This window comes from Pleurotus ostreatus, assembly GCF_014466165.1.
Source record: "Pleurotus ostreatus strain PC9 chromosome Unknown scaffold_7, whole genome shotgun sequence".
Taxonomy (NCBI): Eukaryota; Fungi; Basidiomycota; class Agaricomycetes; order Agaricales; family Pleurotaceae; genus Pleurotus; species Pleurotus ostreatus.
The window spans coordinates 156,806-172,674 of record NW_023503162.1 but is presented as its reverse complement, the minus strand read 5'-3'; the positions used below and the strand labels follow the sequence as shown (position 1 = coordinate 172,674).

Genomic DNA, 15,869 nt, shown 5'->3' with positions numbered 1-15,869 from the left:
AGGGGGTGCCGGAGGTAGGACTACCGGTGTCACGAAGAAGGAAGAGGCGTGGTCTGGCCCGGTAGCGTTATAGCACCGGCTAAACACTCGCCTCCAGACCGCAGACCGCAGCATCTTCGCATTTCCGCTTTCTTGAGCCCCGCATAACGTCTCTTTTCAACTGCTCCGTATATATTATCACTCATGTACAAGGACCCTCTTTGCTCTTCTTCGCTCTGTTATTCGTGGATATGATTCTACACGCAGTCATTTGGTTTACAGCCCGTACCATACTTCTCCACGTATTCATTCATTATCGTTCAACTTGTTTTCCGATTCTGAAGTGCTCGTCCTATATCTTGTACCGTATTTATTCAACTTTCTTCTAGCGTTAAATCTTTTACTCTGTACTTACCAGTTGGCAGCTACACCTTTCGTTGGTTCAGGCGGACTCGCTCCGGGGACATCGTTTCGCCTTTTACGTTCATTTCGCGTATATCCTCATCAAACAGCAACACTCACTTGTATGATGTACTCATCGATTTCCTTGTGGTTATCTATCTATATGTAATGCACGTAGAATGCGCCTTTACCTGGTTACTTTACCCCGCGGCCTGCTGATGTGTAGGTGCCAGGCAAGTTTGTCTGTCCCAGGGCTCAGTTTCACCGCAACACTTGTGAATCCGACATCCTTGGCTTGAAACAACTCACGCTCCTCACGTTCGATTAGAAGCTCTCACTGATGCTCTCCGTCAGTTGAGGGTTCCGCAGTCAGATTAGCAGTCAGAGGAGGTGATTCGTTGATTGGCGTATGCACTTGAAACGCTGCCATTGGGAAAAAGTCTTTCCGAGGGATACTCATCATGGACTTGCGGTCGCGTGGTCCTGGAACGATCAGACCATCATCATCAAGAACAGGCGAAGGCAGCGAACGTGCATCAGGATTCGTGATCCAGGACCCATTGATACAAAGTCCAGCGGCGGCGTGGCGTATATCAGTATATTGGGCGCCGCTAGTGAGCGTTCTTCGTGATATGTGGGTGATACACTGATGAATGATCACGAATGAATCTTCTGATACGTGGACGCTGCTTGATTCCGGACTGATCATTGCGGAATCAATTAGCCCCATGGTGCTGCGGATCAATGAAACAATGTACATCATCATAATCAGCTCGCCTACCATGGGAGCTCGAACTGCTACCGTTCTCGCAGTAATGAGGAGTTGAAACGGAGAAAGCATCAGCGAAGTGTTTAATGTATACGAGGCAGTTCAAATAGTAGAAAGCTATATGGAAGGTCAGGTTGTTGGGTAGCGACCGCTGGGCTTTTTGACAGGGAGGAAGGAACCTTGTAACCTTTGCCACCCCTGTCGTCCCTGCCCGCCCCTGTGTCGCTGGATAAATGAGCGTCTGATTGGCGCCTGTCGCTGTTGTATTCTACCGTTGCAGTTGCACTCAGCACTCGCCGTGCTCTCCTCGCCACATATTGTACGTGCTGTGTTAATTTCAGCATGAAACATATCACCGCTTGGCCAACTGTTGGCCACGAATGAACTTCCGGGACCCCGGACAACTCACTGATTTTCTTGCTCAACGTTCAGTTCGATGTCCATGACAAATGAATGCCGCGACGGACGACACCAGTGGGCAGCAGGCGGCGAGCGATCCCGTTGAATCCAAATATTCTTTTCCAATCCATCTTCAGGTGGCAGATTTGCCAATCCTTTCGGGGAACCCTCGACAAATTCGCCTTTCAAAATTTCATGGTTCGCAGCCTCTTCATCGGCTACGTATTCTCCGCGAAGGCGAATCGCTGGTCGTTCTTGCTCACCTGTAGCCCCCTTGTCTCATGAATCGGCATTTGTGTTATCCGGATGTCTTGTCGTAAGGAACCTTGACGTATGTCATACCTTCATTATACATTTGTCTCTTTCTGTGAGTTTGCCGGTTTCTCGTCATTCATTCTCAGGAGGGACACTGATGTAATACGCTCCCAAGCGTTGGTAGACACCATAGTCCCTACACACTATTATCACATAGTTGGTTTCCAGAGTCTGGGCCACCGCCTGTGCCGTCGCAACAACGCTCGCGAACCACCGGCACACCGTATCGTTTCCTTGTGGCTTCGGTTCTTATAGTGGTCTCCCCATCCTCTTCGCCACCGATTCTCTCGATGTGTTCTTCTACTTTCCCGTCTACTTGAATTTCCCATACGATACATGAGTAAGAACGCAATACTTGTATGTCCGTGCCAGTAGTTCTATAACAAGATAAGACAACGTGGTAAGCCGATCCATACGCTCTCGATCTTTCTTTATCTGATTCGATCTTCTCTACATCAGTGTGGCAACACTGCATCATTCGCAATCAATTAAAGCCCGACCTGACCAAAGCCGGTCAGTGGTGCCTTGTTCACTGATTGTTGAAGTAGACAATGTATTCAGTGAACCCTTCGCGAGTTGGACGTTGCTCGCTTTGCCTGCTTCGAGAACATATGGCTATGTTCGGTACTCTCTTCTTTCCGTACTCACGACGCGTCAATAGAGCCCGAGTTTCCATTTCATCCCACATTCCACTACGGCTTCTACAACTCTTCTCCAGGGTCCCAGGTCATCAGCTCCACCGGAACCGAACATATCTGCATGAACCATGGTATATAAACACTACACATGCTCAATAAACATCATTCGAACTTGCAATGTCGAACGAAATCGTAGGCACGCTCAAGATTGACCATGGCGTCGATCCGAGCGGATCTCTCATCTGCACTGTCCCTGTGCGAGTACCATCTGCGAAGATGGCCCCAGACCTCTCGCTCTCATACCACTCCGCTGCAAACTATGCATCTGCTATTGGCATGGGTTGGGTGCTTAAGGGCGTGTCGTACGTCGAACGCGTCCAAGCGACGATTGCTCAGGATGGTTATCGAGGTAAGGGACCTTTCATCTCGTCAGAGGTTTGATGTCGACTGACGTGTCTATTCGTGTGCGTAGGCGTCATCAATTACGATAACAAGGACTGTTTCTCCTTGAACGGTCAACGGCTCATCAACATCGGCGGTAACGAATATCGTTATGAACTCGAGCAATGGTCCAAAGTCGTTGCGCAAGGAAGCGACCCTTCGAATCCCGATTCGTGGATCGAGTACTTACCCAATGGCTCTCGCCGAACTTACGGTGCCTCGACTGTGAGTATACTCCCATTGACCTAGGTTGATTTCGGCCCTAACTACCGACTTCGGCGACGACTTATAGGATTCCAACATCAAAGCAATAGGCAAGGGAGCGACCCGTGTATGGGCTGCCACGGAGTTCACCGACGCCTTCTCGAACTACGTTTCATACTCCTATGACAGTGATACGGCCCTGGCTTCCAGTTCTGGAGCCTTCTATATCGCCGAGATCTCCTACGGCGGCAATCGCAACCTCAACATGGCTCATCAGCGCGTCATCAAGTTCAACTACGAGACGCGATCTGACGTGCGCATCAAGTACGTCGGGGGAGCGAAGGTAGCTACGGATCAACGCCTGGTCTCAATCGACGCGAAAGTCAACGGGAAACTTATCCATACGCACAAACTGACATATGACCAAGCGCCATCCACGGGAGGGAGTAGATTGATTCAAGTGACCCTTGTGGATGCGGAGACGGGTGCTAGCGTTCGGCCGCTGAAGTTCTCTTGGGTCAATGGTAATCCAGCGATATTCGACGGTGTTAAGGCCCCCGTGGAGCTCAACCCCAACGATAGTAACGCGCAGATATTCCCTTTGGATGTTTCGGCGAAGGGGAAAAGCGATCTTGTCATCGCGGCCAGGCGCCTGGTCAACAACGCCCCACAGCTTCACCTCGCTGTCCATGAGACGGATGCTAACGGCACCATATCCACTACTCCGAGCTCAGAGTTCCAAGACGGGATTGGTTATCCTACACAGCTGATTCCCATAGATATCAATGGTGATGGCCGAAATGATTTCTTGCACATCTTCAAGTCGTTGGATTCGTATACCCTTACGGTTTTGATGTCGACGTCAGGAGGCTACAAGACGCAGCAAGGTTATTTGTTTAAACCTGAGTACATAGGAGGCTACTTCTACGCTGGGGATTTCGAGGTAAGTAATTGCTGCTTCGGCTCTCTAAGTAGCTGTTGAATTTATGCTCTACGGTTTCAGGGGAATGGTCATATTGGCCTCGTCTACATATATCAAGTTCTCAAATCCGGGACGCCGCAAATTAGATTTATACAGTTTACATCAGATGACAGCGCCACCTTTACGCCTAAGGCCCCCGTCGATGGACCGCTTGGTGCTTCTGTGGATTCTGTAAAGGTAGTCGTCGGTGATCTGAACGGTAACCAGTAAGTTTTACCCCTTTCATCTTCCGCTCTTTCTAAGACGATATCAGCGCCGAGGATGTGTTCCTCATGTCGTCCAAGCTCATCGATAATAACACAATTGTAAATATCGACCTCCTCGAATCCCAGGATGGAAACCTCGTTTACAGGAGCGACCAACCCCTTGCTGATGCAGGCAAGACCATCACTTGGCTATCCACCATCTCGTTCCTACCATTCGGCGCAGACGAAGATGGCAAAACAAGTTTACTGGTCGCCACCAAGAACCTGTCTGGAAACTTGCAGGTACAAATGCTTCGAAGCACAGGCCCTTCGCTTCTACCACCCACTGCGCCTATCGTGACCGACATCGCCTACAGCGGAAATCTAACACTCGCTAGGACCACCACGCCATTCGCTGTCGATCTCGTCAACACGTTCGCCACAGTAGGCGGATCCACTAATGTAGACGTCCTCCGGTTCGCCAACGACAGCTTCGTCAAAGTCGTTGGTGTAACTCAGCCTGGGGTGCACTCCTCTATCGTGTCATGGGCGGATCTTCGTGGAATAGGCAGAGCGGACTGTGTTCTTTCGAGCCTGGATTTCTCGGGTAAACTGAGCATCGCGGCCATGCCCTGTTCGACGCTCCAGCCTATCGACTATATCACTGGTTACGAGAACGGGCTTGGCGCGAAGGTCAGCGTTACATACGCACCACTCAGCGATCGCACTACGTACACTACAGACGCGACTTCTCGGTTGAGCGCAATTGGGATCGGGTCCCCACTGCCAGCCGTCAATGGACTGGCTCGTAATGTCTCGTTCACGGCAACACTCAACTCGACTTCCGCTATCTCGCCCGTGGCTGCTCAAGCGCGATCTCAGATCGTCTACTTCCCTTCCTACGTCGTCAAGCAACTTGCTCATGCGCCATACGCTGCGAAACCCAGTCTTGTTGACGAGACGGTATACACCTACAAAAATGCTCGTTACTCCTATGATGGGCGTGGCTGGCAGGGGTTCGAAAGCGTAGACAAGATCAGCAGGAGTTTGGGTTCACAAGTGACTACGGCGTACTACCAGGACTTCCCTCTTCTCGGCCAGATAAAGTCAGTGACATGCGTCCTGGCGAATACAAGCACCCTATTGCAAACCACCACGAACTCCTGGAAACCCGTTGCCGGCAATGGGGGTAAGAACCAATATATTGCTCTGTCCGCGGTCAAGGAAAGCTTTTACGAGGGAGGAGTCCCTACTTACGATGTCAATGTTTCGTACGAGAATGACGCGTATGGGAACATAACGACTACGACCATTCAGACGCAGAACACCAAATCCCCCCTCATCATCCTCTCAGAGTATGCGAACGACACCTCTTCGTGGGTCCTCGGTAACAAGACAATTGATATCGTCAAGCAAGCAGGGGATACCCTGAAGCAGACGAAATACTCCTACCATCCTGGAACATCTGTAGTCACGAAGAATAGCCAATGGGTCCAGGGTGACGATTGGTCCACCCAAACTGCAGACCTCGACGCTGCTGGGAACGAAATTACCATCCACGGACCAGGACCAGCACTCCGTAGGTTGTCTTACGACTCCACGTACTCGCACTGCACATCTTCCACTGTCTACACCTCCGCTACCGACAGCCTAACCGAATCTGCCACGTACGATCTTGCCTTCGAACAGCCTATCACAACCACGACGCCGAACGGAGAAGTGACGAGCGTCAAGTACGATGTGCTAGGGCGGATGATAGAGACAAGCCTAGGAGGCATCGTCGTCACCAAGCAATCGTACGAGGTGGCTGGGAATGACTTCCGAAAAGTCGAATATGGGCTTCTCGACCCATTGCAACAGACGATGTATAAGACCGTGAGCCACATTGATGGGATGAACAGGGCGTGGAAGACGGAAAGACCAAGGCCAGACAATCCGAACACGCTTATTTTCTCAGAGATGGAGTATGATGGGGCCGGTCGTCTCGTACGTAGCAGCCGCGACTACTTCTCGGGAAGCACGCCAACATATTCTACCACAACTTACGATGCGTTGTCTCGAGTCATCAAGAGAACCAACCCAGCAGCTAGTTCGGATGTAGCGCCTCTCACTGTGACGTATGAGTATTCCTTCTCTGGCGGAAGTACCAAGGTTACCCAGACACGCTCTGATGGGCAATCCCCCAACGATGCAATCACTACCCAATATGTTCAAGCTCTACCAAATCCCCAGCCTTCTTCGCAAAACCTCGTGCGGAATTTTGTTGTGAAGGTCGTAGATGAAGTAGGAAATCCTGTCGATACGGCTTACGATGGTTTGGGACGACCTATCGCCGTTTCTGACGCAGGAGGAGTAGAGCTCGCTGTTCAGTGGGACGGTACATCCCGGATCACAGAAAAGAAGATATCACAACCAGTTGGAGGTACACCGAAGCTCATTTTACATACATCATCCGTATACGAGGACGACATATGCCAGATGACGGCGATCAACAATCTTGCAGGGACTACGTCAATCATGAAACTGGATTGGGTCCAGCGTCCACTTGAGAAGAAGACTGCAGACGAGACGCTCACGTTCACATACGATGTTGGTGGTCATTACCCGAAGGAACGTCTTGTATCTGTTTCGTCCTCGAAGAACATCCAGCGTACTTACGACTACGACATTCATGGCCATCTTACCTCCGACACGCTCACTATTGACGGGGAGTCCTACGCATCTAGTTACACTTGGTCGCTATCGGGCGCGCTGCTGCAGATGACCAATCCTGACGGTAGTGTCGTCAACCGTGCACTGCTCACTGATGGAAAATCTATCAGTAATATCGAGCTCCTCGATGCAAGCGGCAGCAAGCGCGCTTCGGTGGCGCTGGACGACTATAGTGACGTATTCTCTCGACCACTCAAATGCACATTTGGGAACGGCATCGTTGCGACTTCGGCGCTGGCTGATAATGGCACTGTCGCTTCGCTCTCCCTTGCCAAGGGTGGCTCTTCACTCCACTCTCAATCATGGAAGATAGATGCCTTCAGCCGTATTCGCCAACACGATGTCAAGTCCGGATCGCTCGACCTAGGCAGTGGAAATAGTTCATACGCTTATAACTCCGCCGGTGAGTTGCTAAAACACCGCCTGTTTTCCTCACGTTAAACTACTATCTTTAGGCCAGCTTACTAGTCGTTCCCTTGCTACTACCTCGAGCGATGCGCAGCCTGTTGAAGCATTTTCATACGACCAAAGTGGGAATCTCACGCAGATAGGGGAATCATTGTTTGTGAATAACGGCTGGCAACTCTCCGAAATACGCGACCAGTCTGGGGCCACTCAGTTCAGCTTCAAATACTCCGATGATGGCAAAATGACCGCAAAGCTGGACGCCTCAGGGAAGGAAACACGGGTCATGAAATACGACTCAGAAGGGCGACTCTCAGAAGTCGATGGAAGTACGTTTGTGTATGACTTCTCGAGCCGACTCATCAAGGCGACACTCCCGAACGGAGACGTCACGATCTATCCAACTCAGTCCTATGAGGTTGACATTCCGTCCTGTGGAGAGGCGGTACATACCTCATATATCGTTCAAGGCTACAGACGTGCTGCTTTCAAGTCGTCGAGCGAATCGTTTTCTGTCAATTACTTCCACACCGATCATCTGGGAAGCATCACCGCCGTCTCCGACGAATCTGGGGACATAATCACGCAATACGACTACGACCCTTATGGACAAGTCAGCATTATCAAAGGCGCAGATGTTTCGCGGTACAAGTTTTCGGGCAAAGAGAAGTTTGGTGACTTGTATTACTTCGGAGCAAGGTTTTATGACCCAGAAGTACGCCCACTCAGCTATTTCCGCTAGATCACACACTCATTGCATGATTTAGATTGGTCGATTCCTGACGATAGATAACTATCCATTATCAATGGAAGGGATCAAGCCTTCGACGTTCAATATGTATCTGTTCTCACGCAATGACCCCATAAATTTCATCGATCTCAATGGCAACGTACCTTGGTGGCACTGGTACGTTCTTCCTGGTGTTCTAATCACACTTGATGTCATACTTGTAACAGGCTGGTCGACGCGGTTCTTGTTGCGGTTGGAATCGCGTGCTTGTTCATACCAGTGGTCGGGTCAATCATCGGCGGCGCCTTAATTGGAGCAGGCGTGAATGGATTCGGCTACGACATCCAGGCGTCCATATCCGGGGAGAACAATGATAAAGATTGGGGAATACAGCTTGGAATTGGAGCTGCGATAGGCGCTATTGGCGGCGCGGCGTCAGGAATCCTTGATGCTACGCTGCCTGCTGCTTCTTTCGCGAATCTCGCTGGCGCAACTGGCGCGAACGGAGCAAAGATCGTGGGCACGTTTGTTCTCAGGACGACCATCCGGATGGGCATACAGACAGCCCTAGGCAGTGGGCTCAGTGCTTTGGGGACGGTCATGGAGAACGCAATATATGGTCGTCCTTTAGGTGAAGGTGTCGCTCAGTCTGCAGCGACTGGTGCTTGGCAAGGTGCCGTTGCCTCTGGTACGCCCTTATGTTGAACTGATCCTGCATCAACTGACACTTGGATTAGCCTTCGACTTCGGTATTGGGCTCAAGGGTGAAAAGACAGCAGTCAACAAGTTCTGGCAACAGAAAGGCAGCTACAACGTTACTCCTGTTGCCAAAGTCGCGACCAAATTCAACCCCACCAAACTTCTCATCGAGCTTGGAACCAACCTTGTCGGTCCAGCTGTGGACATAGCCACCGGAGTAGCGGCATCTGAGATCGACAGATCGAAAGAGTCGCAGGACAATCAGAGCGCACAAAGCGCTGCTCCCGGCCAGGTCAGCATAATGGCTGGGTCTCAAATCCCCTTCCCTAGATTCCTCCCTATCGAGAACGTGAGCTTCTTATAGACAGTGGATCCCAGACGATGCTCGTAGCGGAGTACGTGGCGTGATTACTTATGAACGGAATGCCCAAAGCTTCGTTAAAATTCTAAACTCATTTACTGTCGTTCTGTAGAATTAAGCAAATTCACGATTTTTCTGCTCTTTTGCTGGATGAAGCATTTGCCCCTCTTTTGCTAATCGTGCGCTCTCTTTTGGATCTCGGCTTTCCAATCGTCTTGGATCTCTCTAACTCCAGTTGACGCCTCCCCGAGTGCCTCGCGACTCTAGAGCGACGCCGATCGCAGCAAACAGACTCAGGAGTTGGAGAGTTGTACATGTTTATAGATTTTACTGGACTTCTCACGGTCAATATGACGGTTTTTATTTATGCATACTCAGCGCCGCAGCGCTCATGAATCATTAATCGTTGCTCAAGCTCAAGGAGATCTATGGAAGTAAGTGCAGGTCATTATCACTTGGGACAGCTATTGAATATACCCCAACTTATAAAGTGAAGCCCTTCGTCGATAAGGGGTGTCCGAACGAACCTTTCAACAATTTTCGTTGTGCGACTGCACTAGAATTTGACTACGATAGGCCTCTGAACACCATGACCAAGCACCCGACCCTAGTGTCGACCATCACTCCTAACGAACAAGAGGGCGTGTGATGTTCTCATCAAACACTCTTTCAAACCCTTGAAGTCGGTGTCTTTGGTACCAGTTTTGGTACCAGTCATTGGCCTTCGCGAGCATCGGAATCTGTAGTCACCAACCTTGCCCACGACATGGACCCTACCTTTACCAGTACGCAGGCAATGGTGCCTTCATAGCGGCCTGGCTCGTCAGTCACGAGTATCCCGTTCCAAGCCTTGGTTTCATGCGCGCATAAAGTCAGTTTTCTCATTTTTCACTGCACATTTCTTTGATTTGGTGAACACTCTCGGTCTCAGAGTGAGTGGAATAAGGTTTACGCGCGACGATTTCTCAGGACGGAACAGAATATAGACACTTCTCATGGGGAAATAGATTCAAATTGAACATTGGTCGACTTGGCCGCATTCGTTGGAAGCGGATCAAAGACGAGATCATAGCACAGACTCAAGACTCGTCTTCACTGCCACATCTCTGTATGACGATCGCTGTATGTTACGGAGTTTGCGTTCCTATTAGCACTCGACACAGGTGTGACTTGCGGTACGCGTTCTTCTAGCTTGCTTCTAGCAATTTGTCGACACAAATGACCAAGTCGTGGGAACTCTGATGCACTATAACCAGCTATAACCTATGGAAGCCAGATGACTCCCTCGTGTTCTACATTACCTGAACAATTCTAGCAACCTCCGACTACCCACGACCATCAAGTCTAAGCCAACGCCATGGTCCCTCCAACTTCGGCACCCACTCACAACCCAGGGCTCTGAAATTCGAGTGCCTTTCTTTCGGGAGTTTATCGGCTAATCTACTATTTTTTCTCTTTCCACTTTACGCTTTGCCCTCGGCGTCGATATTCTCCGGTCTTGATCGCGTTTCGTCCAAGCTGTGGTTCGAGGCGAACAACCTCAACATACGACACGGACCGGCTCCGCATGTCTGCATGTAGGACAAGGTCTATGGCTATTGATGGGCCGTCAGCCTGAGCGAAGAAAACTGCTCAATGAAAGCTGTTCAGCGTCTCAGCTATGGTATTCGGAGGGCTCCCTAAATATCATGGAACTTGAGATATAAAGAGACCCTAGTGTAACTGATACTCGACACCATAAACGTGATGAACCATATGAAACCTGATTATAACTCACAATACGAACTCTATAACAACCACAACCATTTACACGCCTACCAAGCCTCTGATTCGTCTACATCGAGTACGTTCGCGCGCGATCATGTTCTCCGACCTTGGGCTCACCGCCACCCACAGGTAATCTTCCTGATTCAGGATGTCCGGACCCCTGGTCCCAGTCGCCGATTTCGCCAACGATGCCTAGCAGTCTTTATAACATGGGTCAAATTCAGCACTATCCCTCTTATCTACCAACGACGCCCAGTTACCACCACGCGCAACCCTACGACCAGCAGTTCTATATGACGTCTCCGGGTATACAATCTCAGGGTTCAAACTTCCTTCCAACGGATGATTGTGCGCGAATTCAGCAACCCTTTGATTCTATAGGACTTACCTCCCTACGTAGTCACAGCGGTTCACCACCACTATCATCCAGAGGTACAATCGTACTTCAACCCTCCGGGTGGCATTGATAACCGTCCTCCGGTTGACTGTCAGTGGATCAATAGTCGTAAGTTTCTTCCTGCCTTTTCCAGGCACTCGCTGACTGCATCATTACGGTAGTGCCGTTCGTTCAGCATGGAAGCCTGGAGCCTCAACCTTCTACGACTTCCCCGTCCGTCACGAGGCAGCTGGCCACTGATGCCGTGTCCGATGCTGCTGAGAAGAGACGTGTCAATCCCCACAGGTTCTTTTGTCAATATTGCGACAGAGGTTTCACAGCGAGGCACAATTATACCCGTGGGTCGTAAACGCCGCTGAATTGCTAACACTGTCTCATTGATCTATCCCTTGACTTCAAGGTCACCTTGGGGCCCACAACGATGTGCGGCCGTTTGGTTGTGAATGCGGCTCAGCCTTCACGACTAAGTCAGACCTCAAGCGGCACCAGCTCAAGTCGAAAAAGCATGGGAATGCTCAAACCCACGCAACGGAATGTAGTCAGTAGATACCATCTCCTCATTCGTTGCTCTCTTTGGTATTCCCAAACCTGAGAGACTAGGTTCTCTTCAGTGATGTCATGTCTTCGAACTTTGTATTATGTGAATCTTGGCAGCACACCCCTAGGCAGATATTTCCGTTATCTAGGTCGAAATGCTGTATTATTGAGCTCTTCTGCGTACCGATCTTAAGTTTCGGGGTGGCATTCTGACAAGTGGATTGAGGGGTACATTAATTCGGGTAACAACTACCCTGTACCAAACTTTATAACTCGGAGATGGCTAAGTATATCTAGTGTAGAATGCCCTACCCCATTCCCTGTTCCGTAAGACAAGCAAGCCAGGCACGATTGGGACCGCTCATTCACCGAGTGTTGAAATTCCGAGTCGTATGGAGTACTTGATCATTAGCTCATTCTATGACTTGAGCCGCCGAAGAACATATGTCGCAGTTTACTAATCTCCAATGTCACAGGAGTGAACGTCTCCAGTGTCATTCGAAATTGATGAAGATATCAAAGGAGGCGAGGCTCATGGGCGGGCTTGTCGCCGAACGTGTCGCCAGTAGATGAGGATTCCATATCCTGTCCTTGGGATAGGCAAGAAGTTCCATGGACGACGTCATCCACGCATTGAGATGCCCTTCGATTATGGCCTTCACCGTGAGTATCGAGAGGACGGCACCATAAAATACGACTAAAGGAAAAGATGTTAGGTTGAATCACCATAATTGACAGGGCACGCGGAACGGAGTGGATATTCCATCAAGATATGTAGAGGCCACCTCGCGGGCGGTTCTGGAAGAAGAGATACGACGTACGGGCAGTACAGTTTCTGTAGGAATCCGCCCCAATGTCGCACGAGAGTCTCCAGCCACCTGGTCAATTCTTGAGATGATACCGGGCCAGTGCGAGTGCAACGGTGTGCCGATATGGACCTTACACGCGTTTGGGCCCAGTATTTTTGTCATGCCGGGTGTAAGCGCGGCAGTCACCAGCCACAGCACCAAGAGAATGGCTCGAGAAGAAGATAAGGGCCTGTCATGATCCGGATGAGTGTTGGTGGTACGTACAAAGCCAGATAGTCCGAGCACAACCGTCTACATAAAAGAATTCAGCGGCGAAGCTAACCTAGAAATGTACTAATTTCGGAATGGAAATCGCGTAAATGAGGAATATCAATGATGAGGTTGATCGGTGCACATACATAGCGGGGATGGACATGACGGTAAAGAGGGCGGTAGCGAGGCCTATGCAAGGGGTGGCCGACGCTGTCTCAGCCCCGGCCATGATAGTAATCATATTTACTTCCCCGATGAAGGTAAACCCGTTAACACGACCTACACCCGCCGTTAAATCAAATATATAACAACCTAGGAGGAAATGGTGTGCTGTAGCGAAGGTAATCATTGCCGGCTTTTCGAGTACAGCTTGAAACGGATGAACATGGATGGGCGGGATACACAGAACCTTTGGAACCTGCTCAAGAAACGGAGAATAAAACGATGGGAGGTTGACCCCGTTCCGTAGTGCATTATTTCTATAGTGTCCACCAACGCACGGTATCTTAGTCAGTTGGATGCGTCCGACTTCCACGTAGGATACGCTGGCGACGACGAGGGAGCAACCTGAAGTTCCTTTCATTGCTCGGGATATAGTTGAGATGGGGTTCCGTGCATGATTAATGCGTTGTTGATGGGCAGTGGTTGGATCCGACGTGAGCCGCCTTTAGAATTAATCAATCAGCACGACTCCCATAGCAAAAAACTGTGACTAGTCAGAAGGCTGTATATTGCGCTACGTGGTAGGTACGTTGAAAAGAGTGCAATTTGAGTACTCGGAGGAAGGAAAGTTGCTGGCCGATGCTAGCCAGAAAATAGGATATCCAAGACGAGCGTATCGAGGGCGGCTGTGTGAACTTTGAGCAGGACTACCGAAGGATACATCAGATTGGAAGCCGATCAACGCGCGAGGTCAAGGCGCATACGGGAGTCAGGTTAATGATTGCTCCTCGACAGTGAGAAGTCCCGTATACAGCGACAAAGCCTTGTTACATCGACTACAAGAGAGCTTGTCAAAGTAGAAGCAATGGGCATTTTACAGCCGGCGATGTCGCAGAGGATCATTGCCTCTCTCGACGAAAAAGATAGGCCGCCCGCCTGCCCTTCTTGCTTCCTCCACTTGCTCAATATGCACCGAAAGCCGACCGTAATCTCTTATCCTCGACGGGCTCCATATTCCCACCTGCGCCGCGCCCCAGAACGGTATAACGCTACAGCTCAGATGCTGCGAGAATACCTGGCACAGAGGGAGAGTAGACCGTCTGGACAGCTCCACTTTTGTCAATTTCGGGAGCCTCCTTGATAAAGCGGCTACGCCTAATGACGACACGAAGGGGGAGTAGAAGTACAGTGTGCGAAGAGCGTGGAAGGGGAGCTTGGTGAGAGCGGTGGTGAGCATTTGGCCATGCCTTGACGATGAGGGAATGGCGATGGTGAAGTTGGGCGGGGTAGCTGAAGATGAGGATGTCCACCCTTCGAGCTGCAGTCCCCCATCTTCGTCTATCTTCAGTATCTTGATTGCCCTACGGGCCGACACTCTCCTTCCGAGCACATTGAAAAACTGGGGAACCCGGCGGTTCGGGCTTCGGGGACTGGTGATTATTCGCATTGTGGTTGGTGCGCAGTTCGCCGTTCGTAAGAAACTCTCGTAGGATTCTATATCATCTTCTAGGAGCTCCAGATGCTTTAGCCTTGGTAAATAAACGGCGCCGTCGTGGATTACTTCGGGCGGTGGGTTGGGTAAGCAATGTGTCAGGGACAGCACTTCGAGGGCCTGCATGTTTTGGAAGACGTCGAGCATCAGGGTGTAGGATAGACGCGGCTGATAACCCAGCTTCAATGTGGATAGCTTAGGACCTTGTAGCAGCGGCGATCTCCACGAGATCGTGCAGAATTCGAGTTCGATATACCGCAGTGGAGGTAGGGGCTTGCCGCCGAATATGCTTTCGGGGATCAAATATGTCGTGGGGTAAGACGGTTTGACTCTGAAATATTCGAGAACAGGCGCGTCTCCAAGCTCGGAGAGATGGTCAAAGAATAAAGCAAGATCGTGGGCGTGAATATGTATGTCGAGAAATGCGGTACGATGGATTTGTAGGCAGAAATCTTTCACGGCTTCGTGGTACTCTTGTCTTTCTCTCGGTGATCTCCAGAAGGGATTCAAGCCGATACGAAGAGGAGTGTTCGACTCGGAGGATAAGTTCCATGCACGACGGAGAGTGGATGGGGTTGGGTGGCCATTGATGATCGTCCACAATGAAGGCGTGCTAATCACGATCGCATGCCATGCCAGGCAAACCCGAGCGAGGGAGAGCGTCCTGTGTAGAACTGGAGTGGATTGCCACAATGTGTCCCACTCACTCAGCCTGGGACACACGGCATATTCGAAGATGTCAGTCAAGAGTTCGCGAGGAAGGGTGTTGATCTTGCACATGGGCGTGACAGCCGTGACGCCGAGGTTATTGATGGGTGCAGACGGAAAGATGCTATACTTATACGAATTCTTGGGTCCTTCGCAGCGCCAAATGTTAGAGGGCATGGGAAGAAAGTCGAGCCGAAGAGCTCGGAGTATGGGCAAGCCTCACGATCATAACGCTTCTTGTCGGAGATTCGCCCCGACTGGACACAGTAAGACTTCAGAACATGGGCTCGACAAAGGCATTCGCTGGAAGTTTGACATTCTTGGGCTAGTCGTTGTTCGTCGCTGTGCACCCAGGGTTTGCGGCGTCTTCGAGACGATGGACTAGCCGTCGTGGATCAAGACTGGGCAAGATGAAGGAATACGAGTACATTGAACAGCGCGTCTTTGGGTAGCCGTGTACGACTCCAAGGGAAACCTCCACCAGCTAGTTTGTAGTAGTACAAACATGCCATGGCGAACTTCCA

At 50.5% G+C, this 15,869-nt stretch overlaps 4 protein-coding genes across 4 annotated transcripts; 2 read left to right on the top strand and 2 right to left on the bottom strand.

The window, feature by feature from the left end:
* Window positions 1-2,679: 2,679 nt before the first annotated feature.
* PC9H_009259 (uncharacterized protein) lies at window positions 2,680-9,224 on the top strand (the record flags this gene model as incomplete). The annotated part of the gene is made up of 9 exons (XM_036778764.1): window positions 2,680-2,911; window positions 2,975-3,168; window positions 3,236-4,090; window positions 4,151-4,335; window positions 4,383-7,429; window positions 7,482-8,146; window positions 8,199-8,338; window positions 8,389-8,849; window positions 8,899-9,224. The coding sequence occupies 9 exons, from the start codon at window positions 2,680-2,682 to the stop codon at window positions 9,222-9,224; spliced, it is 6,105 nt and encodes a 2,034-aa protein (XP_036628153.1).
* Window positions 9,225-10,967: 1,743 nt separating this feature from the next.
* PC9H_009258 (uncharacterized protein) lies at window positions 10,968-11,931 on the top strand (the record flags this gene model as incomplete). Its single annotated transcript, XM_036778763.1, has 5 exons — window positions 10,968-11,064; window positions 11,118-11,336; window positions 11,389-11,493; window positions 11,547-11,723; window positions 11,786-11,931. 5 exons carry the CDS (start codon window positions 10,968-10,970, stop codon window positions 11,929-11,931), a joined length of 744 nt encoding a protein of 247 aa, XP_036628152.1.
* Window positions 11,932-12,416: 485 nt separating this feature from the next.
* Window positions 12,417-13,224, bottom strand: PC9H_009257 (uncharacterized protein; the record flags this gene model as incomplete). Its single annotated transcript, XM_036778762.1, has 4 exons — window positions 12,417-12,619; window positions 12,866-12,960; window positions 12,996-13,022; window positions 13,130-13,224. The coding sequence occupies 4 exons, from the start codon at window positions 13,222-13,224 to the stop codon at window positions 12,417-12,419; spliced, it is 420 nt and encodes a 139-aa protein (XP_036628151.1).
* Window positions 13,225-14,019: 795 nt separating this feature from the next.
* PC9H_009256 (uncharacterized protein) lies at window positions 14,020-15,522 on the bottom strand (the record flags this gene model as incomplete). Its single annotated transcript, XM_036778761.1, has 1 exon — window positions 14,020-15,522. The coding sequence occupies one exon, from the start codon at window positions 15,520-15,522 to the stop codon at window positions 14,020-14,022; it is 1,503 nt and encodes a 500-aa protein (XP_036628150.1).
* Window positions 15,523-15,869: the final 347 nt, after the last annotated feature.